General features: G+C 61.3%; 9 protein-coding genes across 9 annotated transcripts; 6 read left to right on the forward strand and 3 right to left on the reverse strand.

The window, feature by feature from the left end:
• Positions 1–83: 83 nt before the first annotated feature.
• BKCO1_1130001 (uncharacterized protein) lies at positions 84–1,382 on the forward strand (the record flags this gene model as incomplete). Its single annotated transcript, XM_020270488.1, has 1 exon — positions 84–1,382. The coding sequence occupies one exon, from the start codon at positions 84–86 to the stop codon at positions 1,380–1,382; it is 1,299 nt and encodes a 432-aa protein (XP_020125028.1).
• Positions 1,383–1,504: 122 nt separating this feature from the next.
• Positions 1,505–8,075, reverse strand: BKCO1_1130002 (nonribosomal peptide synthase; the record flags this gene model as incomplete). The annotated part of the gene is made up of 2 exons (XM_020270492.1): positions 1,505–7,600; positions 7,659–8,075. The coding sequence occupies 2 exons, from the start codon at positions 8,073–8,075 to the stop codon at positions 1,505–1,507; spliced, it is 6,513 nt and encodes a 2,170-aa protein (XP_020125035.1).
• A 668-nt stretch (positions 8,076–8,743) lies between these two features.
• Positions 8,744–9,606, forward strand: BKCO1_1130003 (enoyl-hydratase isomerase family protein; the record flags this gene model as incomplete). The annotated part of the gene is made up of 2 exons (XM_020270493.1): positions 8,744–8,972; positions 9,017–9,606. 2 exons carry the CDS (start codon positions 8,744–8,746, stop codon positions 9,604–9,606), a joined length of 819 nt encoding a protein of 272 aa, XP_020125036.1.
• Positions 9,607–10,165: 559 nt separating this feature from the next.
• BKCO1_1130004 (siderophore biosynthesis acetylase) lies at positions 10,166–11,718 on the forward strand (the record flags this gene model as incomplete). Its single annotated transcript, XM_020270494.1, has 2 exons — positions 10,166–11,296; positions 11,347–11,718. The coding sequence occupies 2 exons, from the start codon at positions 10,166–10,168 to the stop codon at positions 11,716–11,718; spliced, it is 1,503 nt and encodes a 500-aa protein (XP_020125033.1).
• A 372-nt stretch (positions 11,719–12,090) lies between these two features.
• On the reverse strand, positions 12,091–16,123 carry BKCO1_1130005 (abc multidrug transporter; the record flags this gene model as incomplete). Its single annotated transcript, XM_020270495.1, has 2 exons — positions 12,091–15,131; positions 15,190–16,123. 2 exons carry the CDS (start codon positions 16,121–16,123, stop codon positions 12,091–12,093), a joined length of 3,975 nt encoding a protein of 1,324 aa, XP_020125034.1.
• A 599-nt stretch (positions 16,124–16,722) lies between these two features.
• Positions 16,723–16,995, forward strand: BKCO1_1130006 (siderophore iron transporter mirb; the record flags this gene model as incomplete). The annotated part of the gene is made up of 1 exon (XM_020270496.1): positions 16,723–16,995. One exon carries the CDS (start codon positions 16,723–16,725, stop codon positions 16,993–16,995), a length of 273 nt encoding a protein of 90 aa, XP_020125032.1.
• A 77-nt stretch (positions 16,996–17,072) lies between these two features.
• Positions 17,073–18,743, forward strand: BKCO1_1130007 (siderophore iron transporter mirb; the record flags this gene model as incomplete). The annotated part of the gene is made up of 3 exons (XM_020270497.1): positions 17,073–17,342; positions 17,401–17,743; positions 17,815–18,743. The coding sequence occupies 3 exons, from the start codon at positions 17,073–17,075 to the stop codon at positions 18,741–18,743; spliced, it is 1,542 nt and encodes a 513-aa protein (XP_020125027.1).
• An 800-nt stretch (positions 18,744–19,543) lies between these two features.
• Positions 19,544–20,676, forward strand: BKCO1_1130008 (siderophore biosynthesis lipase; the record flags this gene model as incomplete). Its single annotated transcript, XM_020270498.1, has 2 exons — positions 19,544–19,597; positions 19,657–20,676. The coding sequence occupies 2 exons, from the start codon at positions 19,544–19,546 to the stop codon at positions 20,674–20,676; spliced, it is 1,074 nt and encodes a 357-aa protein (XP_020125037.1).
• Positions 20,677–21,901: 1,225 nt separating this feature from the next.
• BKCO1_1130009 (glycoside hydrolase subgroup catalytic core) lies at positions 21,902–23,554 on the reverse strand (the record flags this gene model as incomplete). Its single annotated transcript, XM_020270499.1, has 1 exon — positions 21,902–23,554. The coding sequence occupies one exon, from the start codon at positions 23,552–23,554 to the stop codon at positions 21,902–21,904; it is 1,653 nt and encodes a 550-aa protein (XP_020125038.1).
• Between the last annotated feature and the right edge of the window lie 141 nt (positions 23,555–23,695).

Below are 23,695 nucleotides of genomic sequence, written 5' to 3' on the forward strand. Positions count from 1 at the left end.
CCGGCGCAGCACGCTAACGAAGAACTCCCACCACAGCTCGGCACCCCCCTACCTGGAACACCAAAGCCGACGCCGACTTCTCGATGCAGTCGGCGGTCCTCTACGGCCTCTCCCAACCCCTCAACACCACGATCCAGCAACTCCGCTTCAACTGCCCCTCGGGCAACTGCACCTGGCCAGCCTACGACTCCCTCGCCGTCTGCAGCAAATGCAACTCGCTCACCCCATCCCTCACCCGCTTCTCCGACTACGGCGGACAATACGTGCCGCTGATGGAAGACAACAACGCCGCGGCCCTCTCCAACGGGACGTCGTACCGGCTGCCCAACGGGCTCTTCCTCGACAACATCGACGGGTGGCAATGGGGCGCGGAGCCGCAATACGGCGCCATGTTCATGACGACGTACGGCACCTCCAACGCGAGCCTGACCAACAGCCTGCAGGACCTGTCGGACACGCTGATCTGGGCGGCGGGCGTGCTCAAGACGGGGCCGGACGCCGCCAACGCCACCGCCGCGTGGCCGGACCTGCCCGTCGAGGCGGCCGAGTGCGCGCTGTACTACTGCGTCAACCGCTACCAGACCAGCGTGCGCAACGGCTCGCTGGTCGAGGAGGTGAGCGTCGTCGATGGGGCGCATCGCGCGGCCGACTCGTGGCAGCTGGTCGATTTCCCCGACGCGTGGGAGGCGTATAACGAGTCGATGGTGGAGAGCATCGCGTTCGACGCGTACTTCTCGGCCGCGGAGCGCAGCGACCTCGCGCTTGTTGCGCCCGACGGCGAGATGTTCAACTTGTCGCAGAATGCCGTCGAGAGCATCAGCTCGTACTTTATGACGACGTTCCAGGCGGACTTGCAGGCGTACAACGAGTCGAACGGGACAGTCGAGGGCCAGATCAACGGCTGGTACATGAACAGCACGTCGATCCAGTATCAGCCGAGCGCCATCCAGCCGTTTTGGAAGAGCGAGGATCTGAACGAGACGTTCGTCACGCTGGCGACGAGCATGACGAACGCGCTCAGGGCGGATGCGGATGCGGATGGGGCGACGATGGTGGGCAAGTCCGGGCTGATGATGACGTACTATAGCGTGCGCTGGCCGTGGATCGCGTTGAATTGCGTCGTTGTTTTGATGGGAGCCTTGTTCCTGTTCCTTACGATTGGGAAGTGCGGGGAGTCAGCGCCGGTGTGGAAATCCAGCACTCTGGCGGCCATGAGTCGCGGTGGGCATGTGAGACATCTTCTCGAGCGTGCGACGAGTTTGGGCGAGATGGAGAAGTTCGCCAAGGATGAGAAGGTGGTGCTGTTTGGCAGGGATGGAGAGGTCATGAAGGATGGATCCAACGTTGTTGAGACTGGAGTGGGCAGTCGGGAGGTGCTGTAGAGCCGATTTTGATACCCAGAAGCAGTCGAAGTCAATACCCAGATATAAAAATAAATGCTCAATATATACATACGCATCCAAAAATCAGATCCCATCACGCGCCTAAGTACACGCAAACGAAATTAAGCTGCCCCCTCAAACACCTCACCCCCCAACAACGCAGTCCCCTCAACCGGCGGCGCCGCCAACTCCCCCACCGCCCCCACCAACTCCCCCAGCATCTCCTCCACAAACGCCCCATCCCTCTCGCTCCCCACAACCCCAACATGCACCACCCCACCCTTCACAAACGACACCGCCTTGAACGGCCACGCCGCATCCCCATGCGGCTTCTCGACGCCGACCCGACACCTCCCGCCCGCAAACGGCATCTCGTCGAAATCCTCCGCCGCATCCTGACAATGCACCACCGACCCAAACAGCCCCGGTCCCAACTCCTTACCGCAATCCTCCCCACCAGTCCCACTCCACCCACACTCCCGCGCGATCCTCCCCACCCCCACGAAATCCCGCCCCGCCGCCCCCGCCGCCTGCCGCTGCACGGACCCCAGCAGCTCCCGCGCCGTCCACCCCGCCGCGAACCGCACCCGCACCGGCGTGAACTGGTAGCACGGCCCGACCACGTCCGCGACGTTCGTTGGCAGCATCGCATCAGCGTCAGCGCCAGCGTCATCGCCGACGTCGACGGCGCGGCCCGACGTGATGGCGCCGAAGACGACGTCGGTGCACTGCGAGCGGCGGGCGAGGACGAGCGCCCACGCCGCGGTGAGGAGCGACGCGGTTGTTGTTTCGGAGTTGGTGGTGGTGGTGGGGGAGTGCGCGATGGGGGCGGAGAGGAAGAGGGCGCGGTCGGTGGGGTGAGGGGTGGTGGTGGTGGAGCGGCCCTCGGGGAAGGGGGTGGGGGTGGAGTCGGCGAGGAGGCGGCGCCAGTGGTGGAGGGCGGCGCGGTGGTGGGGGGAGCGGTCGTTGTGGACGACGCGGGCGATGTAGGTGGAGTAGGGTTCGAAGGGGGGGAGGGGGCCGGCGGCGGCGCCCTTGCAGAGGGTGTCGAGGTCTTCGAGCAGGCGCGGTAGGGAGACGCCGTCGTATTGGGCGTGGGAGAGGCGGATGATGAGGCAGCTGCGGCCGTTGTCGTCTTCTCCGGATCCGTGGACGTGGAAGAGCTTGAGGAAGGGGGAGCCGAGGGAGATGGAGGCGGATTCGATGTCGGCTTTGCAGAGGTCGGTGACGTGTTGTTCGAGATTGACGCCGTCGGCCTGATGTTGCGTGGCGATGGGAGCATCGAGGTTGTGCAAGACGACCTGGAGGAATCGGTTGGATTCGGCATCCCGTACGAAGACGGTGCGCAGGATGTCGTGGGTCTTGACGAGCTGCGTGCAGGCGCGAGACAGCTGCTCCGAGTCCACACTGCTGTCGAGGTAAAGCAGAGTATACTGCACCGACGTACGCGGCGCCTGGATGGTGGCTTTGACGTCAAGTGCCTGCGAATCGGTGACCGGGTACACATCCTGGACAGACCAGCGTGAATCGGCAAGCTGTGGGCGGACGACATCGGACAAGAATGCATCCACGTCGACCTTACCCAGCACAGAGAACGGCTTGTACGGGGGTTGTGACTTTGCCGTCGTCGACGATGATAACGCGTGGTTCATCTTCATCACCTTGGCAGCGTCGCCGAGACGCATGTGCAAGAAGATGTCGGCGACGGACAGGCTGTGGCCCTGGGCACGAAGGCTCGACGCCAGCTTCATGGCCGAGACGGAGTCGCCGCCGAGGCGGAAGAAGTTGTCGTCCACTTCGATCTGATCGGGAGCGATGCCGAGGAGTTCGGCCCAGGATGACCGCAGCACATCCTCTGCCGGCGACAAGGTTGACTGCGGCGCAGATTTAGTCCACGCCTCCTGGAGCCCCTGGCGGAGCTGAGTGAGGACGTCTCTGGGGACCGCCGAAGCGAGCTGATTCAAGGCTTTGTGGTTGATCTCGGTGGGGAGTTTGTCGACCACGACGTAGGCGAAGGGGACCATGTACGACGCGAGCGAGTCCTGGATGAACTTGTCGAGCTTCTTCAGGGCCACAACAAGGGTAGCGGGAGCGCTGGAGCAGACTTGCAGGCCCTCGCCCTCGCAAGTGACGTCGTGGGTCGTCGGCCTGAGCTCAACACCGCTCTCCTCGGAATCCGGGTGCTCTACAAGAACAACCAGCACCCGCTCATCATCGTCACCCGACTCCTGCTGTGACACAGCCACGGCGGCCCTCACCGTCTGCGGTAGACATGCCTTGAACGGCGCATCGAAGTCGGCAACATCGACCGCATGGCCCTGAATCCTCAACACCTTGTCCTTCCGACGCACAAACACGATGCTGCCGTCCTCCAGCAGCCGCACAAGGTCGCCCGTCGGCTGAACCCTCCCCTCGCGGCCGGCGCAGCCCGGGCTGCCCGCAACGAGCCAGGCCGGATTCTCGACAGTCTCCCCAGGCAGGACGGCGCCCTCGAGCCACAGCTCTCCAACACACCCAATCGGCGCCAACGCCTTCGCCGGGCTGCGCAGGTCACACACCCACGGCACGACAGCACGGGGATACACCTCGCCCGGCCTGACGCTGGCCCCATCCGCCCTGAGACACCGCAACGACTCGTCGACACCCATGGGCGGCGTCCCATTCCAGCGCCAAACGGCATCCAGCTCGTCGCCGGGCAGCAACCCCGCCGCCACGTCCCCGAGCGGCGCGTCGAGCGGCGCCGCCATCAGCCTCGCATACGCCACGTCCAACTGCGCCAGCACCCGACGCATCTGCGCCACCGACACAAGGCCCTCGTCGAAGCTCGCGCAAACCCTGACGCCACCACCCTTCCGAATCCCAAACGCCAGCATCACCGGATACGCATTGAAATGCAGCGCCTCCTGCACCACATCCCCCACCTCGAACCCCAACTCACCAACACAACCACCATCCCCCTCCCCCTCCGGCTGAAACACCAACCCCGTCCCCGTCTCGCACGCGCGCTGCGCATCCGGCGACACGCGCCTAATATTCTGAAACCCCACATGCTGATGCGGCGTGCGCTCCAGCACCCCGCGCCGCACCGCCCGCAGATAGCTCTCAACAGTCGATGTCGTCGTCGCGCCCACGCCGACCCGTATCCGCACCGGCACCGTCGCGATCAGCGGCCCGACCACGCCCTCCACCCCCGCCAACCCTTCGACGTCGCGCCCCGTCAGCGTCTCGCCGAAGACGACGTCGTCGGTCGCGGCGTGCTGCGCCGCGACGAGCGCCCACGCGCCGCGGAGGAGCGTCGCTGTCGTGAAGGTTCGGCTGGACGCGGACGCGGACGCGGAGCCGCTGTTGCTCGACGACGTCGTTGTCATCGCCAGCGAGACTGTCGCCGTCGGCGTGGGCTGGTAGTCGCGCGAGGGGAGGCGCGGGAATTGCGGCCCGACGGCGTCGTGGAGTTGGCGTCGCCAGAAGTCTTGCGTGGCGGTGTCGTTTTGGTGGCGGATCCAGTTGACGAAGTCGCGCATTTGTGCTGGGGTGGTGGTGGTGGTGGCGGCGGCGGCCTGGTTGGGCTGCTGGAGGGCGTTGCGGACTTGGTTGAGGATGAGCGGCTCGGACCAGCCGTCGTAGAGGACGTGGTGGATGGTCCAGACCATGTAGCGGGAAGTGTTGTTGTTGTTGTTGTTGTCGTCGTCGTCGTCGTCGTCGGGTGTGACGATGGCGTAGCGGGCGAGGGGTTGGCCCAGCTGCATCGCGTCCTGGCGGTCGGACTCGAGATAGGAAGCGAGATGTGTTGCGTGTCGCCAGGCGATGTTCTCCTTGAGCACGACCTGCTGGAAGCCGGGGTCCTGGAGCTGGGCCAGACGGGTGCGCAGGATGGGGTTTGCCGCGACGACGTCCTCCCAGGCTTTTTTCCACGCGTCGAGCGGGATGTGGCCCGGGATGCGGGCGACGCGTTGGGCGACGTACGCTTTGGTCGACTTGATGGCGAAGGTGAAGAGGGACTGCTGCGTGGGGGTGGACGGGTAGATGTCTTCGACGGCGGCGGCATCCGTGCCGCACGCCGCCGCCGCTTCGAGACGGGCGCTCTCGACGTCTTGCGAGATCATGGAGAAGGGGGCCAGCTCCGTGCGGGCCTGCGCGTTGACGACGCGGGCGACTTGGGCCATGGCCGCGAGCGTGGGGTTCGCGAAGATGGCGATGACGGAGAGGTCGAGGCCCGCGTCTCTGCACACCGACACCAGTCTCATGGCCGCCAGCGAGTCGCCGCCCAGGGCGAAGAGGTTGTCGTCGGGCCGGATGCCGTCTGCGTCGACGCTCAAGACCTGGCCCCACGCCTGCTGGAGCCGCTTCTCGACGTCATTCAGCTCCCGGCTGGTGCTGCTGCTCGTCGCGCCGCCGTGATCCAGCTGCCGCAGGTCGACCGTCTGGCCGAACGCCCTGAGGCGCTTGCGGTCCGTCTTGCCCGAAATCAACACCGGGATGTGGCTGACGGGAATGTACGCGTTGGGCACCATGTAGCGCGGCACCACCGTGGCCAGCTCCGCGTCGGCCTTGGACAGCAGCTCGCGCATCTCCCCCGCGAGTGTCGTCGAGCTGAGCTCACCATCAGCGTAGCCCTGGGATGCCACGAACGCCACCAGCGTGGGTTGACCACCCGTCCCCTGAGGAACAATCACCTCTGCAATGACGTTGGTGTCCGAAGGCAGCCTGGCTCGCAGCTGGCTCTCGATCTCGCCGAGCTCGACCCGCTGCCCGCGCAGCTTGACCTGCGTGTCTTTGCGGCCGGCAAACACGATGCCGCCAGAACCGTCGGGATCGTACCGACCAAGGTCTCCAGTCTTGTACAGACGGCCACCACGGCCAGCGTAGCCCTCGTGCCCGGCAACGAGCCAGCTCGGGTCTTCGATGAAGGCGGCTGCCGTCTTCTCGGCGTCGTTCAAGTACCCCTGTCCCACAATCGGGCCCTCGACGAGCAACTCGCCGACGGCACCCACCGGCACAAGCGCCTCGTGGTCGTTGGGGTCGGCGATCCAGATGGCGGCCCCGTTGCCGGTGCCGATGGAGATGTAGTCCCTGCCCGTCGCCGTGTCGGCGTTGACGGTGCACCCGATGGTGCATTCGCACGGCCCGTAGCCGATGATGATTCTGGTCTCGCGGCCCCACAGCGCGACGTCCCGCGCCGACGCCGCCTCTCCGCCGAGCCCCAGGCCGTGCAGCGAGGCGATGACGTCGGGCTCGAGGATGCGCGCCACCGAGGGCGTGATGCCCGCGTAGTTGACCCGCATGGCCCGCATCGCGCCGTTGATGTCGTTGAGCCGGTCCTCGTCCGACGGGATGCAGAGGCAGCCGCCGTTGCCCGTCGTCAGCAGCATGCTGTCGATGCTGACGTCGAACGCGTACGACGCGAAGTCGAGCACGCGCCAGTCCGCCGCGTAGCCGACCGCCTTGGCCCGCGGGATGGCGCTGCTCGTGTACGTGCGGTGGGAGATGGTGACGCCCTTCGGCGTGCCGGTGCTGCCGGACGTGAAGATGATGTACATGAGGGCTGATGCTGGGACGGGGTCCAGCGTTGGGGGGGCGTCGGAGGGCGACAGGCGGGCGAAGCTGTCCTCCTCGACGACGATGTGCGTCCCGCTCGGCAGGATCGAGGTCGACAGCTCGTGCTGCATGCGAGACGACAGCATCGTCTTGGCGCCCACTTGGATCGCCATGTTCTGCAGGCGGGCGAGTGGGAGCGTGGGGTCCATGAGGGCGAAGGTTGCTCCTGCTTTCATGATGGCGAGCACGGCGACGATGGTCCATCTGGATTTCTCAAAGCACGCCGGTACGACGTCGTGCAGCTGCACGCCCGCCTCTTTGAGGGAGCACGCTGTCCGTGTCGAGTACCGGTCGATTTGGGCGTATGTCAAGCTGCCGTCCCAGGACGAGATTGCCACTTTGTCTGGCACTGCCTGTGCTCGTTCGGCTATCATGTCGTGCATGCAAAAATCGTAGGTGGGAGGTAGCTCGTGGTTCCACCCCCAAATGTCGTCCAGGTCCCGTGCGGTCGGCCGAAGGCAGTCCTCAATCGAGGCATCGGGATTTGAGATGCACAGTCTCATCGTCTCAACCAGCACGTCAACGTGTCGTTCCACTGTGAATTGCAGCATGTTTTCCGTGTGCCACACTGGACGGACGCCGAGCAGGCCATCGCCCAAGACCACTTCGAGGTGAAGCACACCCTTTGCCCAGAAGAGTTAGTCATGTGACTGGTCTTGCCGAAACGAGTCATTCACTCACTTCATCTTTGGGTTCTTCAGACGTCTGGGACAAGGAGCCGGTGCTCAGTAGGAGCGAGGCAGGACTGGACGTCGCGGGGACATGATGGCTCGGTGCGACGGTCTCGACGTCATCAAAGATTGCGGCGGCGACTTTCCCAACGCGGTCTTGCAATCCTGTCATCACATTGTCCATGGATAAACATCTTTTCTCGGCCTTTTGCTCAGAAGCAGATTGGTAGGTCCAGTCAAACGAGACTCGGCTATCTTCCCGAGTTCGCAGAAGGACAATGAGCCACGACAAGAGCACGACGTCTTCTCTCATGCCCGTTGGAGTCGTGTGCTGTTCAGAGGCAAGACCCGAGATGTCGAAAGTTTTGAAATCCATGACGCCGGCCGGCAGGTCAGTAGACCGGTTCGACACAGGAGCATCGCCCATGCTGACGGCCGTCAGTTGCCCTGGTACAGGACGAGCGGGAAGAGTTGACTCGGTCAAGTCCAATGAAGCGTTGCGCAGGCTCGACCTGACTGGAGCGGTGAGTGTGGATCGGGCATGGGGAAGGTGTGGCTGTCTCTTACCTCACTAATGTAGGCGGTGACGTCTGTACGGCCGCAAGTCAGAGCTCTCAACGAATGACTGGGCTTTAGGTTTGGAGCTGCAGCACAATGGGTTCCGACAGACTGATAAGACGACGTGTCGGGCAATCTGATTAGATGAACGGATTGAGCCGCATGGAAAAAAAATCCCACGGTGGCATGTGAGTCCGAGGGCTGCGTGGATCTACGTGGGACGGACGGCAGAGCAATTTTAGAAGCTACGCTAGTGGAGTCTGCGCATCCTTAGGGCGCGTGCAGGGTCTGGCAAGATGAATGGTGGAGAAGGCCGGTAGAGTCGGACGGGCTTCGTTAGCGGCTAGTCAGTACCCCGTGTCGAAACGCAAGCCACATGAAGGTCTGGGTGCGATGGGCCTCGCGGCAGTTGCTTATTACGTAGCGAAAGTCCGTGAAGGATGTGGCACTAAACGCGTGTACTTTGAAAAGAGAAATATAAAGGCGGGAGGGCGAGTTGGGCAGGTGATTAGTCACGACATTGTGACTCTACTCTCCATGGCTTTGAGATCGAGACGGCTACAGTTCCGGCATTTCCATGTCTCTTTTCCGCACGAGCGGGTGGTCCAAGTGACGTTGGACCGACCGGACAAGCTCAACTGCATCGACAAGGCAACAAGCAACGAGATCAGGGAGATCTGGGAGGAATTCGACCAAGACGAAAGCCTATGGGTTGGCATCATCACAGGCTCTGGGCGGGCGTTCTGCACCGGAGCTGATCTGCACGGTATTACCTGCCGACCCTGCATCGGACTTGACTGACGCAAGCAGAATGGAACGCGATGAACGAAGCCGGGGTGGTCAACGACATGGCGGCGCCCGGGCTTGCTGGGCTGCCGCGGCGGAGCGGCAAAAAACCCATCATCGCCGCGGTCAACGGCATGACAATGGGTGGGGGCTTCGAGATGGTGGCCAACTGCGACGTCGTGGTGGCCTCGTCGTCGGCGGTTTTTTCACTGCCCGAGGGCAAGCGTGGGATCGTGCCTGTGGCAGGCTGTCTGCCGCGGCTGACGCGGACCCTGGGGCTGCAGCGCACCTCGGACCTCGTCTTGACGGGCAGGAAAGTCAGTGCCCAAACACTGTACGAGTGGGGCCTGGTCAGTCAAGTGGTTGACGACGGCGCCGACGTGGTGCAAGCGGCGGTGCAGCTTGCGCAGGACATGTGCGCCAACAGTCCGGACGCGCTGATTGTCGGCCGGCTCGGGATCCGATTGAGCTGGGAAGCGGACAGCGTGGAGGAGGCAGTGTCGGTGCTGGAAGACCAGTGGTACCCGCGCCTGGTCGAGGGACCCAATTTTGCCGAGGGCATCAAGGCGTTTGTGGAGAAACGGGCGCCGACCTGGGTCAACTCGAAGCTGTGAGCAGAATCTTATCAATCGAATCATATCATGACTTTTAAGCTCCACGCTTCTCCACCGCATACGACGGTGACTGTGGTGGCTGATTGCTCGGGATTCGTGTCTGGATGGTGGCGTCGGAGTTTAGAGGAGATGATCTGATAATGGGAAGAAAAGCAACTCGGCGGCCGACGCGCGCCTCGGGCATAGTACGACAAGGCGGCGGTCAGCTGGGCGCCACCGCCTGGGCCCAGCGCCACGCCCCACCCGGCCGGGGTGCCATCTTATCAGATCAGCCTTTATACCTAGTGCACGACCCGCGGTCAAGCACCCTTGGCCGCACTTGGCCTCGCTTGCGCAAAGGCTTCGTGGGCTTCGCTTGCGCAGCGGGGTAAGCCGCGACGATGATGCGGTATCGGGAATACGCAAATCGTATGACCCATCGGATCTAGCCGTCGTGCACCGCGCCTGACCGCGCCTCTGAAGATTGCCGCTTTGGGCAACAAGCCCTGAGAGGTGGTCGAAAGGGACGCTCACCACCAGCCCTATATAGCGTACGAGCATCCGCCCCGCTGCCCGCACCATGCCCGTCTCTCCCGCAACAGGGATGCCAGTACCCAGTCGATCCACCTCGCCCCGACCTCCCAACAACATGTCAATCGAAAACAACCAGGTCGACACCAGGCTCTACGAGGAATCCAACTCCCTCACCGTCATCTCGCTGCGCTCCGAATCCGACGTCATGACCCCCACCGCCGCCACCCCGTCACATTCATATCCGCCCGTGAAGCTTCCCTACCCGTTCTTGACCACCTACCGCGTTCAAGCCATCGCCGAGACGACACCAGCCGTGCTCACCCTCGTCCTCGACGACCAGCAGCCCGCGGCGGCCCAGCCTCTCGACCAACCGCTGCACCTCGACTCGCTCTCCTGGCTCGACCTGACGACCAAGCCCAAGAGCGAACGCCCGCCGCCCACCAACAACAGCGCCTGGGCCCGCGCGCGCCGGAACCCGCAGACGACCTTCCAGTGGGCGGGCGACAGCGCGCCGTCGCTGGGCCAGATCTGGAACGTGGTGCACGCCATCTACCTCGCCCACCCGACCTGCGACGCCTTCCGGCTCACGCTGGTCGGCGCCGAGAGAGACGTGGTGCGCCGCGAGCTGCTCGCCACCGGCCTGGCCGTCGAGCATCCGAAGCCGTGGCGGCCGGCCGACGACCGCAACGCGCGTCCGCACGAGCTGCTGGTGCTGCGGAGCTCCTTCTGGCAGGGCGCCGCCTCGCCCACGGGGCCGCGCCCCATCTGGGTCGTGGGCGAAGGCACCGACGGGCCGCTGCGAGCCCCGCTGGCGTCGTACCCGCTGATGCCCGAGAACCACGAGATATCCATGAAGTTTCCCGACGAGCCCGTGTACGCGCGGCATCCGGTGCGCCGCCCGAAGCCGCACCCGGGCTCCATCGTCTACAGTCGCTACATCCCCGAGGTCGACGAGCACTTTTCGCTGGAGGTGGTCGATTATCAGAACCCCGATCACTTGGGCCTGTTCAACACGTGGCAGAACGACCCGCGCGTTGCGAAGGGCTGGAACGAGACGGGCACCCTGGACGAGCACCGCGACTATCTGCGCCGCCTGCACGAAGACCCGCACGTCCTCTGCTTGTTTGGCCGCTTCGACGAGAGCCGCTTCTCCTACTACGAGCTGTACTGGGCAAAAGTAAGGAATCCGCTGCCCGTCTCGATTGGCTCAGCTAACCCCCGTCGCAGGAAGATCACTACGGCTTCCACTACGACGCCCAAGACTACGATCGCGGCCGCCACTCCCTCGTCGGCGACGCATCCTTCCGCGGCGCCCGCCGGGTCAACGCGTGGTACTCGAGCTGCATCCATTACTGCTTCCTCGACGACCCGCGCACCGCCAACGTCGTCGGCGAGCCGCGAGCCACCGGCTCGACCATTCTCTCGTACGAAAACTCCCAAGGGCTCGTCATCGGCAAGTACGTCGACCTGGGGCACAAGCGGTCTGTCCACTCCATTTGCAGCAGAGAGAAGTGGTTTCAGTTGTGTCCGGTGTTTTGGGACGGCCAGGAACGCCCGCTGGCGTCGGCGGACCGCGCGGCCTGGAATGCGAAGCTTTAGGAATGTTCGTTTGTAAATATGAATTGTTTGTCGGACCGCGGAACCACCCAAAGCCGCAACGCAGCGTGCCAGTAATAGACAGAGACATACGAAATCAAATGTCCAAGAAATCAACAATAGGTTGTGTGAGTGTCATTTGCCAGCGAGCTGGGAGTATCGATCCAGGTGACCCAGCTGGCTCCCAGTGACCTCCGCACACATCATACCCGACGCTTTCCGGGTCGACCTTCCAATTGCCCACCACGCGAGTAAAACAACCACATCATTGTATCCACGTCTGCAAGACTCATCACAGACAAAACCATAAACTTATTACTATACTCTAAAGAACAGCCAAAACTTTTTGTTTCCCGCATCCACGCTCCCACCCCATCAAACCGCCACAGTCTGATGCATGACATTCGCCCTATAACTCTCCGACCTCTCCAACAACTCCTCATGCGTCCCCCGATCCACACACCTGCCCCCCTCAATCAAAAAAATCACATCCGCCTTCACAATCGTCCGCAACCGATGCGCAATCGCAATCACCGTCGTCCCCCCCGCCGCCACCCTATCCAACCCCTCCTGCAACAACCGCTCCGACTCCGCATCCAACGCGCTCGTCGACTCATCCAAAATCAACAGCCTCGGCCTCCTCACCAACGCCCTCGCAATCGACAACCGCTGCTTCTGCCCCCCCGAGAACTGATTCCCCCCCGCCCCGCACAGCGTCCCGTACCCCTCGGGCAACCCCGCCACCACGTCGTGCACATTCGCCAACCTGCACGCCTCCTCCACCTCGGCCGCGCTCGCCCCATCCTCCCCCCTCCCCGGCGCCGCGCCCAGCCCCACGTTGAACGCCACCGTCCCGTCGAACAGCACCGACTCCTGCGGCACCAGCGCGATCGTGTCCCGGAACGCGACGCTGCGCCCGGCGATGTCGCGCCCGTCGATGTGCACGCTGCCCGAGCTCGGCGCGTACATGCGTTCGATGAGGGAGATGATGGTGGATTTGCCCGCGCCGGACGGCCCGACGAGCGCGCAGAATTGGCCGGGGGCGATGGAGAGCGAGAGGCCGCGGAGGACGGGGACGTCCGGGCGCGCGGGGTAGGAGAAGTGGATGTCGTTGAGGGCGAGGCTGGAGGATGGGGAGGAGGGGGGGATGGTGGTGGTGGTGTCTTCTTCTTTTTCGGCGGCGGATTCGAGGGCGTGCGGGGTGCAGGGCGAGGGCGGGTGGACGTGGCCTTGCATTTTGCCGGAGCCGAGCTGGATGAGGGAGAGGATGCGGGCCATGGCGGCGCGGGCGTTGGAGAGCTCGGGCGCGAGGGCGAACATTTGGCTCCAGAGGAGGGCGCTGACGAGGAGGGAGAAGACGACGATCATGAATTGCGTCTGGGTGTAGTTGCCCGCGATGATCTGCTTGGCGCCCCACCAGTAGGCGAGGGCGTTGACGAGGTTGCCGAAGAAGTAGGTCATGGCTTGCCAGAAGCTGGCTTGGACGGTGACGGCGAGCGTTTCTTTGCGGGGCCCGTTGAGCGAGCGCCGGTAGGTGGAGAGGGTCTCGTCTTCGAGCGAGTACGACGCGATCGTCTTGATGGACGTTACGGCTTCGACGCCGATGTCGACGGACTGCGTGTATGCGTTCTCGTGGCGTTCTTCGAATTTGCCGAGCACGCGGAGTTCCATCAGGCCGGCCCCCAGCAGGAGTGGTACCAAAGCGAGGCAGACCAGTGCGATCCTCCAGGCAATGATGTGAGTCAGGATGATTGCTGCAAAGAGGTTGACCGTGATGGAGAACAACGTGCCGATGACCGACCCGCTGAAGCCTGCCAGGGCATTGCCGTCTCTGGTGATGTATGCAAGGAGCAGCGCAGGGGACCGGCCTTCCGATTGGTGCCACTGGAGGTCTTGCTCGAACAACGAGCGGAAAGACAACACCCTGACGGTGTAGACGACATGTTCAGAAACCCAACCGAAGCCGGCCCAACTGAAGATGTTTGCAAAAAACTCGATGATGGCAAGCACGAAGAACATGAGCCCGTAGAAGTCGCCGCGGTCCCGAATGCTTGCTGCCGTGTGGCAGAGGCTGAGACTTCCCACCGTGTTGCCGAAAATCACCGCCTCGCCGGAAAAGGCTCCACCGACAACGATGGATCCCAAAAGGGCGGCAGCAATGGTGAGCGAGTGAGGTCGAATGGCCGGTGCATAGCCCCGCACCAGCGCCCACAGAGACTTGTTGGGCGTCTCAGGCTCTTCCGGGTCTTTTGCTGAGTCGGCGGCGACTGCATCTTCACTTGTCGAGAATTGAGGTTTTTCGGCATCCTCGATTCCGTCCTCGGACTGGCTCGTCTTCTCGATGTCACCACCTGCCGTAGGGAGTTGACCCGATTTGATGGCCTTGCGAATGTCAGTCTGTTCGGGTGCCGGTGCGAGAGACTGAAGTTTGACCATCTCGGCGTATGAGCCGTGGTTGGCAATCAGTTCCGAATGAGTTCCTTGCTCCAAGATCTTCCCTCTGTGCATGACGATGATGTTGTCCGCGCTGGTGATGGTCGACAGTCGATGAGCGATGGTGATGATGGTCCGGCCGTCGGTGATGTTCGAGATGGCACGCTGGATACGCTCTTCACTTCTGGAGTCCAGAGACGCCGTTGCCTCATCCAGGATGAGAACCGGAGGATCCTTGACCAGGGCTCGAGCGAGGGCCACTCGTTGCTTCTGACCACCGCTGATCAGCCGCCCGCTCGATCCCGCCGTCGTGCCATATCCGTACTGGAGGGCCGAGATGAAGCCATCCGCATCTGCGAGCGTGGCGGCGGTTTTTACCAAATTCACAATCTCGACGAAAGCAGGGCCCCGTTTCTCAGCCGCAGCCATGAGCTCGGTACCCTCCCTGACTTCACTCGCCAAATTTGAAAGATCAGGACCAAGAAGGATGGTTTTCAGATGCGCATGGCTGGGATTGCTTGAGTTGATCAAGCCATGTGCGATGTTTTCCAGAAGCGAACGGTCGAGGAGAGAGGGCTCCTGCTGTACCAGGCCCAGGAAGCCTCTCAAATCACGGGCGTTGAGCTCTCGAACATCCCGGTTGTCGAAGAGGATTTGCCCGTGCGTGGGATTGTACAGCCGTGTGACTAGACCTGCAATGGTCGATTTCCCACTTCCAGAAAGTCCGACAAGGGCTGTATGCTTCTTGGGAGGGATAGAAAAGCTGATGTTGTCGAGAACGGTGATTTCAGGCCTGGAGGGATAGGTGAATGACACGTTGTTGAACTCGAATCCGGCCCCTGCTTCTGGGAGAGCAAGACCCGATGATTTCATGCCATCGATCAACGGCTCACGTTCCATGTCCCCACGTAGCTTTTGGAACGAGGCGACGGCTGCTGAGAACAGGTGGATAAAGGGTGCAACCTGACTCAGGAGCAAGGTGGCTAGATTATCCTACGTCAGTGGAGACTCTATGAGAGATATACTTTCAGGCCGACTTACCTTCAATCAAAATGAAAATGACGGTGAACGTGGCACCCACGGTAGCGCCACCAGAGGGATTGTTCACAGATTCTGCAATGTCCTTGCTTCCTTGCCAGAAAGCCAGACCGTTTGCGGAATAGGCGACGAAATACAAGACACCGGCTTGGATGCCAGTAGCCGTGGCCTTCTTGACGCCCTCCTTCTCGGAAGCCTTGAGTGCCGTGGAAAACTTTTTCTCCAGTCTGGCATTGGCACCAAACGCCTGGACCACGACAATGTTTGAGAGGGCTTCAGAAGCAATGGACGCAGCAGAAGCGGCATAGTCGGACATGAGCCCAGAATACTTCTCGATATAATGGCTTCCAACGAAGGACATGATGAAATAGGCTGGGACTAAAGAGACCAGCATCCCTGCCAGCTTGTCATTCTTGATGAAAGCCACAATGTACGCCGTGACGAAGAAGGACACGCTGGACAGGCATATCCCAACCTTTTCCGACGTGCCCGAGCGGATCGTCTGGATGTCGCCGTGGAGGCGAGAGGCGACCTCGCCGGGTGGGAGGTCATCGAAAAAGGACGGCTCCTGGCGCAGCAGGTTTTGGAGATAGTTCTCCCTCAGCCTTTGGGCCAGTCGGGCGCCGTTGAGACTCCAGCAGAAGAGGTGAGTATAGATCAAGACGAACTGGGCAATGGCTAGGTAAACAATGATTAGGATCTTGCTGTTGATGCTGGACTGGTATCCGGCCCCAGACTCGGAATCGTCCTGTTCATTGCACGTTGCTCCGTTGAAGTCGTCGAGCAGCTGGCCAAACAAGATGCCAATCAGCGGGAACGGCACGCCGGATGCTATGGCAGCAACAATGCCCAGCAGAAGGGTGCCCAGGTCGGCTTTCGAAGGGCTGCCCGCCAGCAGCAAGCGGGGGTAGCCCGCGAGTTTCTGAACGGCCTTCATGTCGAGTCTGGTTGCGACCCCTGTCGAGAGTCGTCAGCGGTCCGAAGCAATAGCATTGAAGAGGGGCCAATTTACCGGTCGTCTGTCAAACGCGCACTGTGGCGCTTTCGCTAACGAAAGACGAATCGAACTGCGAGGCTCTGGAGACCGATGGATCTAGGGCAGTTACCGGAGCAGATTTTGTACTGCATGTGAGCAACGCCCTCGGGGGCCGATAATGGAGCGCCCTTTTGTGGGCCGGGTGCCGCGAATGCATGACAAATCTTATCAGATCAAAATTGTTCCCCGCGGGTGGTTGCCACGAAAGCGGATCAGTCGCCTGAGCCTGCTTAGGGTGGCATTCAAGCCACCGTTTCTCGGACTTAATTTGTTGGCCGAGGCGGGCCGCCGTCTTCGCTTAGACGCCACCGCGCAAGCGTGAATCGTACCACACGCGTCCTTTATCGGCCGTTCTCTGATCCTCTTGCTCTGCTAGCGCTCTAATCCCAGGACGGGGAATGATCCGATCTGCCGCATAGGCTCTTAAAGATGTAAACAAGGCATCGCTGGCATTCACATGCCCAGTCTGTCACCCCTCTATCCGACCACTGCACCCAAACATGGCCTCGGCGCTGCGGAAGCTGTTTCTCCCGAAACCAGAGCCAACCTCGCCAGAGGGAAGCTCTCACGATGCCAGCACCATCGCAGAAGGGTCTGCCGAGCCAGACTCCAAAGCTCCTGCCGAAGCAGCCATCACTCCGTCCCCCGTTGAGGAGCAGCAACCCAACGAGCACGCCCAGGATGGAGTCACTCAGGCTGAAGCCATCACCTTGGTGTGGACCAAGACGTCGTTGGGCGCTGCCTACATCCTGCAAGTCCCCCACCCAGCCTGACGCCCTGACAAGGAGGAGGAAAAAAAGAGAAACAGACACGACGAGAAGAATGGCCAACTAACAACACACGAAACAGCATGTGGTGCTTGTACTTCGTCAACGCATGGCAATCCCAGATCACGGCCAACGCGTCGGCCTACATCACCAGCGACTTCGAATCTCATTCGTTGATCCCCGTCATCGCCATCGTGTCCAGCGTCATGTCGGCAGCGACATACATGCCCGTGGCCAAGATTCTCAACCTCTGGGACCGTTCAATCGGCTTCGCCCTGATGGTCGTCTTTGCCACGATCGGCTTGATCCTGTGCGCGACGTGCTACGACATCGCCACGTACTGCGCCGGCCAAGTAAGCCAACCCTCTTCTTACCGCCTTCCAAACCGAGTAACTGACATGCACGCCACAGGTCTTCTACAGCATCGGATTCGCCGGGTTGATCTTCTGCGTCGACGTCATCACGGCCGACACGTCGACGCTGCGCGATCGAGGCCTCGCGTACGCCTTCACTTCGTCGCCCTTCATCATCACCGCGTACGCCGGGCCGGCGGCGGCGGCGCACTTTGTGCAGACGAACTGGCGGTGGGGCTACGGCATCTTCACCATCATCCTGCCCGTCGTGGCCGCGCCGCTGTTCATCCTGCTGCGGTACAACCGGCACCTGGCCAAGAAGCGGGGCCTGCTGCGCGAGAAGGAGCGCAGCGGCCGCACCCTCGTGCAGAGCATCCGGCACTACGTCATCGAGTTTGACCGTGAGTGTGTCCCGTTGTCCGCAACAGCTTTTTGCGGGTGTGAGTGTTTGCTGACCGACGGCTTTTTGCAGTGCTGGGCGTCATTCTGCTGACGGCGGGGCTGGTGCTGTTCCTGCTGCCCTTCACCATCGCGGGCTCGACCGAGAGCGACTGGAAGACGGCGTCGATGATCGTCATGCTGGTCGTCGGCATCGCGTGCCTGCTCGCCTTCGCCGCGGTCGAGCACTGGGTTGCGCCGGTGCCGTTCCTGCCGTGGGAGATGCTGGCCACGCGGACGGTGCTCGGCGCCTGTCTCGTCGACGCCACCTACCAGATTGCGTACTACTGCTGGAACGACTACTGGACGTCTTACCTGCAGGTGGTCTATGGCGTCAGCATCGAGACTGCGGGCTACATCGGCAGCATCTTCGACGTCGTGTCCGGAGTCTGGCTGCTGGGCGTGGGTTTGTGCATCAAGAAGACTGGCCGGTTCCGGTGGCTGCTGCTGTGGTCGGTGCCGCTCTACATCCTCGGTGAGGGGCTGATGATTTACTTCCGGCAGCCGCACTGGTCGGTGGGGTACAACATCATGTGCCAGGTGATGATTGCGTTCGCGGGCGGCACCATGATCATCGTGCAGCAGGTGGCGGTCCTGGCCGTGTCGGACCACAACAACGCGGCCTCGGCCCTGGCGTTCCTGAACGTCTTCGGCAACATGGGAGGTGCGGTGGGGAGCAGCATTTCTGGAGCCATCTGGACGCACACGCTGCCGGCGGCGCTGAAGCGGCTGCTGCCCGACTCGGCAAAGGCCGACTGGCAGGAAATCTACGACTCGCTCGACGTCCAGCTGAGCTACCCAAGAGGGACCGAGACCCGACATGCCATCAACCTGGCCTATGCCGAGGCGCAGAGCAAGATGCTGATCGCCGGTACCGCCATCATGGCGCTTTCTCTCGGGTGGATGTTCCTGGTCAAGGACTTGAAGGTCACCAAGCAGCAGACCAAGGGTGTCCTGTTCTAGGCTGTGGCTTGTGCTTGCGGAATACGACGCAGGGACCAGGACCAGGGTGGTTTGGAGGGTTGTCTTTGGTTTCCCGCTGGAGTGGGGCACGAGAGCTGGGTGGTTTGGAGTCGTGTTCGCCGTATTGAGTCTAGAGACGGCATGGCGTAGGTGCGTAGAGAGGCAGGGGTGCAGTTTGGCGTGCATGATGTACGCGTGTTAGCGAGCTTGGCGTTACGTTCTCGAAATCTTATCAGATTCGTGCATCTTGGCTCCTGCGATCGTCCGCGCGGCTGAAAAGGCCCCGCTTTGGAGAGATTTTCGCTCACCAGTCCCAGCAGAGAAGGCGGCAAGGCGGGCACACCGTCTCTCTGCCAAGCGTGCAGGATTTTCCCGCGAGGGGCCACAGGGCATCGAAGTATGTTTAGAAGCCTTGCACCCCGGCTAGCGGATCAGATATCGGCAATGTCCGGGACGCGCGACTAAAAGCGGATCTGATAGCGGCAGCTGCCGGCGTCTAGGCCCCAAACCACCCGGCTAGCCGATGACTCTGAGCGCCCCCCCGACGCCCCCGGACCCGGCCCAGCGAGACGCTCAAGTGGAGCTGCCGTCATGCAACATGCCGACCTTGTGCTATCCGCTCTCTGGGTGGACCTTCCGCTACCGCTTCTCAGCCTCGGAACCCCGTGTCCGACTGCGGTTTGGACTTTGGATCTGCGGAAAACCAACCTCGTGTGCCATCATGTAAAATTGCTCCCTTCTCCATCCGCTCTATGCTACTGTAACATCCTCGCTTCTCCCGGTTGCACTCTCCACGAAGCATGTACTCCAAATTCTGGCCCAAGGGCGGTCTGCCCGGCATTCTCCATCATTACGTACGCCGCTTCACGCTCGCCCTCTGCGCCCCCCAACCCCCGAGCTGACCGACGCGCAGACCGAAAGCCTCGTGACCTTCGAATTCACCTCCAGCACCATCCGCAAACCCCACAGCCTGGTCTTCATCGGCGGCCTGGGCGAGGGCCTCGGCTCGACCTCGTACATGGCCGACCTGGTGCGCGCCCTGCACCCCACCGACTGGTCCATCTTCACCGTCAACATCTCGTCCTCGCACCAGTCCTGGGGCCTCGGCCACCTCGACCGCGACACCGACGAGATCGCCCAGTGCCTCAACTACGTCAGGGACTACAAGGCGTCCAAGCACGGCGGCGTCGCCGGCAAGCTCGTCCTGATGGGCCACTCGACCGGCAGCCAGCACGTGCTGCACTACCTCTCGCGCCCGAACCCGCACGCCGCCGCCGCCCCGGCCTTCGACCCCGACCTCCAGCACGTCCGCCGGCCCGCCCTCGACGGCGCCATCATGCAGGCCCCCGTGTCCGACCGCGAGGCCATGCAGCTGGTCGTGCACCACGGCTGGCTGGGCAAGACGCCCGCGCAGACCCGCCGCGTCTTCGACGAGCTCGTCGCCATCGCCGAGGAGGCGACCAAGGACGACCAGGCGTGCGACTTTTTGCTGCCGCTGGAAAAGACGTCCGCCATTGGCTACCAGAACACGCCGCTCTCCGCGCGGCGCTTCCTGAGTCTCGTGAGCCCGGAGAGCCCGCAGGCGCCGCGGGAGGACGATTTGTTCAGCTCGGATTTGGGCGACGAGCAGTTGAAGAAGACGTTTGGGATGGTGAGGGAGAGGCAGCTGTCGGGGTATGGGCTGATGGTGTTGGTTTCCGGGGCGGACCAGGCCGTGCCGGATTGGGTGGATAAGGAGAAGTTGATGGCGAGGTGGAAGAAGGCGACTGATCATGATGGGGAGGCCGAGATTTGGGATGAGGAATTCAGTGGCATCATACCGAATGCTTCTCATGCCCTGAGTAATGATGATCAGGCTGAGTGCCGGAAGGATCTTTGTGAGAGGGTAATGGGGTATCTGTTCAAAGTTCGATGGCATGAGGTATCTGTGTAATAGGCACTTCCATATTTTCTTCTCTGATAGCGTTCCAGGTCTGGCTTGCTTGATCCGTGATACACGATTCTAAACAAGATATCCACGGGTGCTTGAAAGTCTCCTGAATCCAGTAGACTATCAGCTGCATGTTCGGCCCATAGTAGTAGGACTCGTACAACTCTCGGGGGAAGCGCACCCGGGCCGAAAGCTTGATCATTGGGGCCAGCGACGGTCGCTGATGGATGAGATGTTCAGACAAGTCAAGGTCATTCAAGCGAGCTTTTGGTGTTTCTGTCCAAGCGTCAAAGCCCATAGACTGCTGTGCGAACTTCACTGCACCAGCAGAAAATTCACAGTGAACCTCTTTATCTGGTTCTTCCGACAGAACTCCCCACAGAAAGGGTGTAGTGGCCATGTGTCAGGCGGTGGTCACAGCCGGGTGCAAGAAGAAGCTGGTTGACTGGATATCTCATTATACACCGCTACTACGGGTGGTGTATATATGTGAACAAAAGAAAGGGCACCCAACAATGGTGTTATATAAGATAACACGTTGCTGAAGATTGCCCTATTGGGTTGATGATGGCGATGAGGCTCAACTTTTTTGAATATACGTGATGTCCAACACCATGAATGGTCTTTCCTCCTCGGACTCTGGATGGCATGCCGTAGAAATAGCCGCACGACAGCTTCCAACTTTTAGCATACCATTCGACAAGCATTCTATTACTATAGCGTCGAGCGACAGCCCGTATTTTTGCTGGTTTCGCAAGTGCAAATGTTTGCTTCCTGGCTGCGTGCGGAGGGATCACTTGGCTGTCACTCGCCCAGGCTGTTCTTCTGTAACGAGGGGATACCTTCCGTTTGCGGGATAGAGGCGTTAGCCCTGTTCTGGCCGCCTGGTAGGTTTGTAGGTTTGGTAGTTGGTTTGATGCGTCTATGAAGACACCAAGTGGGCATGCGAGTACAGGTGTTTGGTGATGGGAAAAGAACGAGCGTTCTTCGGTGTCGCGACGCGTTGTTCGAAGCCGCGATAACCAAGGGGGGTATTTAGTGCTTTCTCTTGGGTAGCTCAATACAACACCCATTCACTTCCTCAGACACTCGCCCCAGCCTTTCAGCGTTTGGGGAGACGCGTTTGAGTGGATTTCCCGCCATATCACTTCCACAACATTAACCCCGGACCAGTTACTTGCATATCTAGACACCTTAAACTCCTACTCTTTTTGTATCTCCAATCTCCCTACTCTAGATCGAGAACTAACAGATCCACCTCTAGCCCCGTCATCCCCTTCTTCCACAGTGTGCTCCCGCTCACCGTCCATTCGCCTGGACCCCACTCCACACTCTTAACCCCACTTGCCAAGGCCGGCAGCTTGACCGTGACATTCTCCGACGTCTCAACATACTCCAGACTGACAATCGACACCAGCATCTTATCCGCACCGGGCAGCACCCACGCAGCGGCATCGACGCGGTCCCTTCCCTCCACCCCAAGGGCCGTCGTCTTCGCGCCAAGCAAACACTCAGCCACGTCGCCCGCGGCCAGCACCCTAGCCAAGCCCGACGTCACATCGGCAAGGTGCGGCTGCGTGGGCCAGGCCCAGCCAACGATGCCCTTGGCGCCGTGGTTGACCGACAGCGCAGCCATGACGGCCTCCTCGTCAGCCGTCGGATACCGCGACCAAAACGTCTCGTTGCCAAAGGCCTGCGGCACGCCCCAAAAGGCCTTGGGCTCCTGCCCCAGCCAGGACTGGTACTGGCGGAAGACGTCGAGGCGGTCCGAGACGTCCTCGAAGTCGCCGGCGCAGTCGTCGCAGCCGCAGCAGCCGTAGGTCGTGTTGCACGCGGTGCCGTACTGCGTCGAGAAGGACGTGTTGACGGCGATGGGGTACACGTCCGAGAGGATGATGTCGGCGCCGGCGGAGTAGTTGGCGTAGTGGAAGTTGTAGCAGTTGAGGCACAGCGACACCGGGTGGTATGGGTCTAGCTGCTTGATCGTGTCGTATGTGTCTTTGGTTGCGTTGAGCGTGTCCGACGCCCCGTCCGGCTCGTCGCCTGTGTACCAGAGCAGCAGGCTCTTGCGGCTCTTGACCCGGTTGACTTGTTCCGTTACTGAGGTCAGGTTCTTGTACGTCCACCGCATGTCGTACATGACCCATAGCTGCAGCTCGTCGCAGATGTCGAGGAACGCGTCGAACTCGGTGAAATTGAAGGCCTGGTTGGCCAGGCCGGCATTGGGCACGACGTGGATGATGTTGTAGCCATAGTTTTTGAAAGTATGCGTATTGTTCACAAGCGAGTTTTCGAGCCAGCCGTCCCAGGAGACGTAGAAAGAATACGGCATGATGGCAGTCCAGGCGGTGCTGTTGGTCAGGTAGTCCTGGGTGTAGATGCCGCCGTACAGTTTGTCCAGCTTTGCTACGCTGCCGCCATCGGTCCGGGCGGGCAGCTTGTACAGCTGCGTAGTTGCCAGGTACGACTGATTGCCGTCGCGAGAGGCGCTAACGAGGGTGATGTTGTACGGGTCGTATTGCGCCTTGAGCTTACCCAGCGAAAAGCTGAATTCGTTGCCGGTAGAGTTGATCGACACATTGCTGTTCGAGACCAGAGCCAATCCATTGTCGGAGACGGAAATGTCAATGTACAGGTGGGAGAAGGGCGTGGTGGCGTTGGTGGATTTGTCGAAGGTGCTAGGGTAGATCGCTTCTCCGTTTGTATGGGAGAGAGCCGCATCGACTATAAACGAGGCGAATTGGTCGTCCTCGGTGTATAGGTTCATGCGGGGGTAGACCTGCACGTTCAGCAGCGGCTCGGCCGAGCGCGGGGGCTCCCCAAGCCAGCCGCCCGGCTCAAAGCTAGCATTGCTATCGTGGAACATCAACAGGACCGCCATCCACGGCGCATCAAAGAGGCTCACTTACGTAGCTCGGTATGCCTTGCCGCACCATATATCGACGCCGGGCGGAGCGTTGAACAGTGCCGTAGCCGGAGAGACAAACACGGTTAGAGCGAAACTAGCGAGGGCTGCGCGAGA

This window comes from Diplodia corticola, assembly GCF_001883845.1.
Source record: "Diplodia corticola strain CBS 112549 chromosome Unknown scaffold113, whole genome shotgun sequence".
NCBI lineage: Eukaryota > Fungi > Ascomycota > Dothideomycetes > Botryosphaeriales > Botryosphaeriaceae > Diplodia > Diplodia corticola.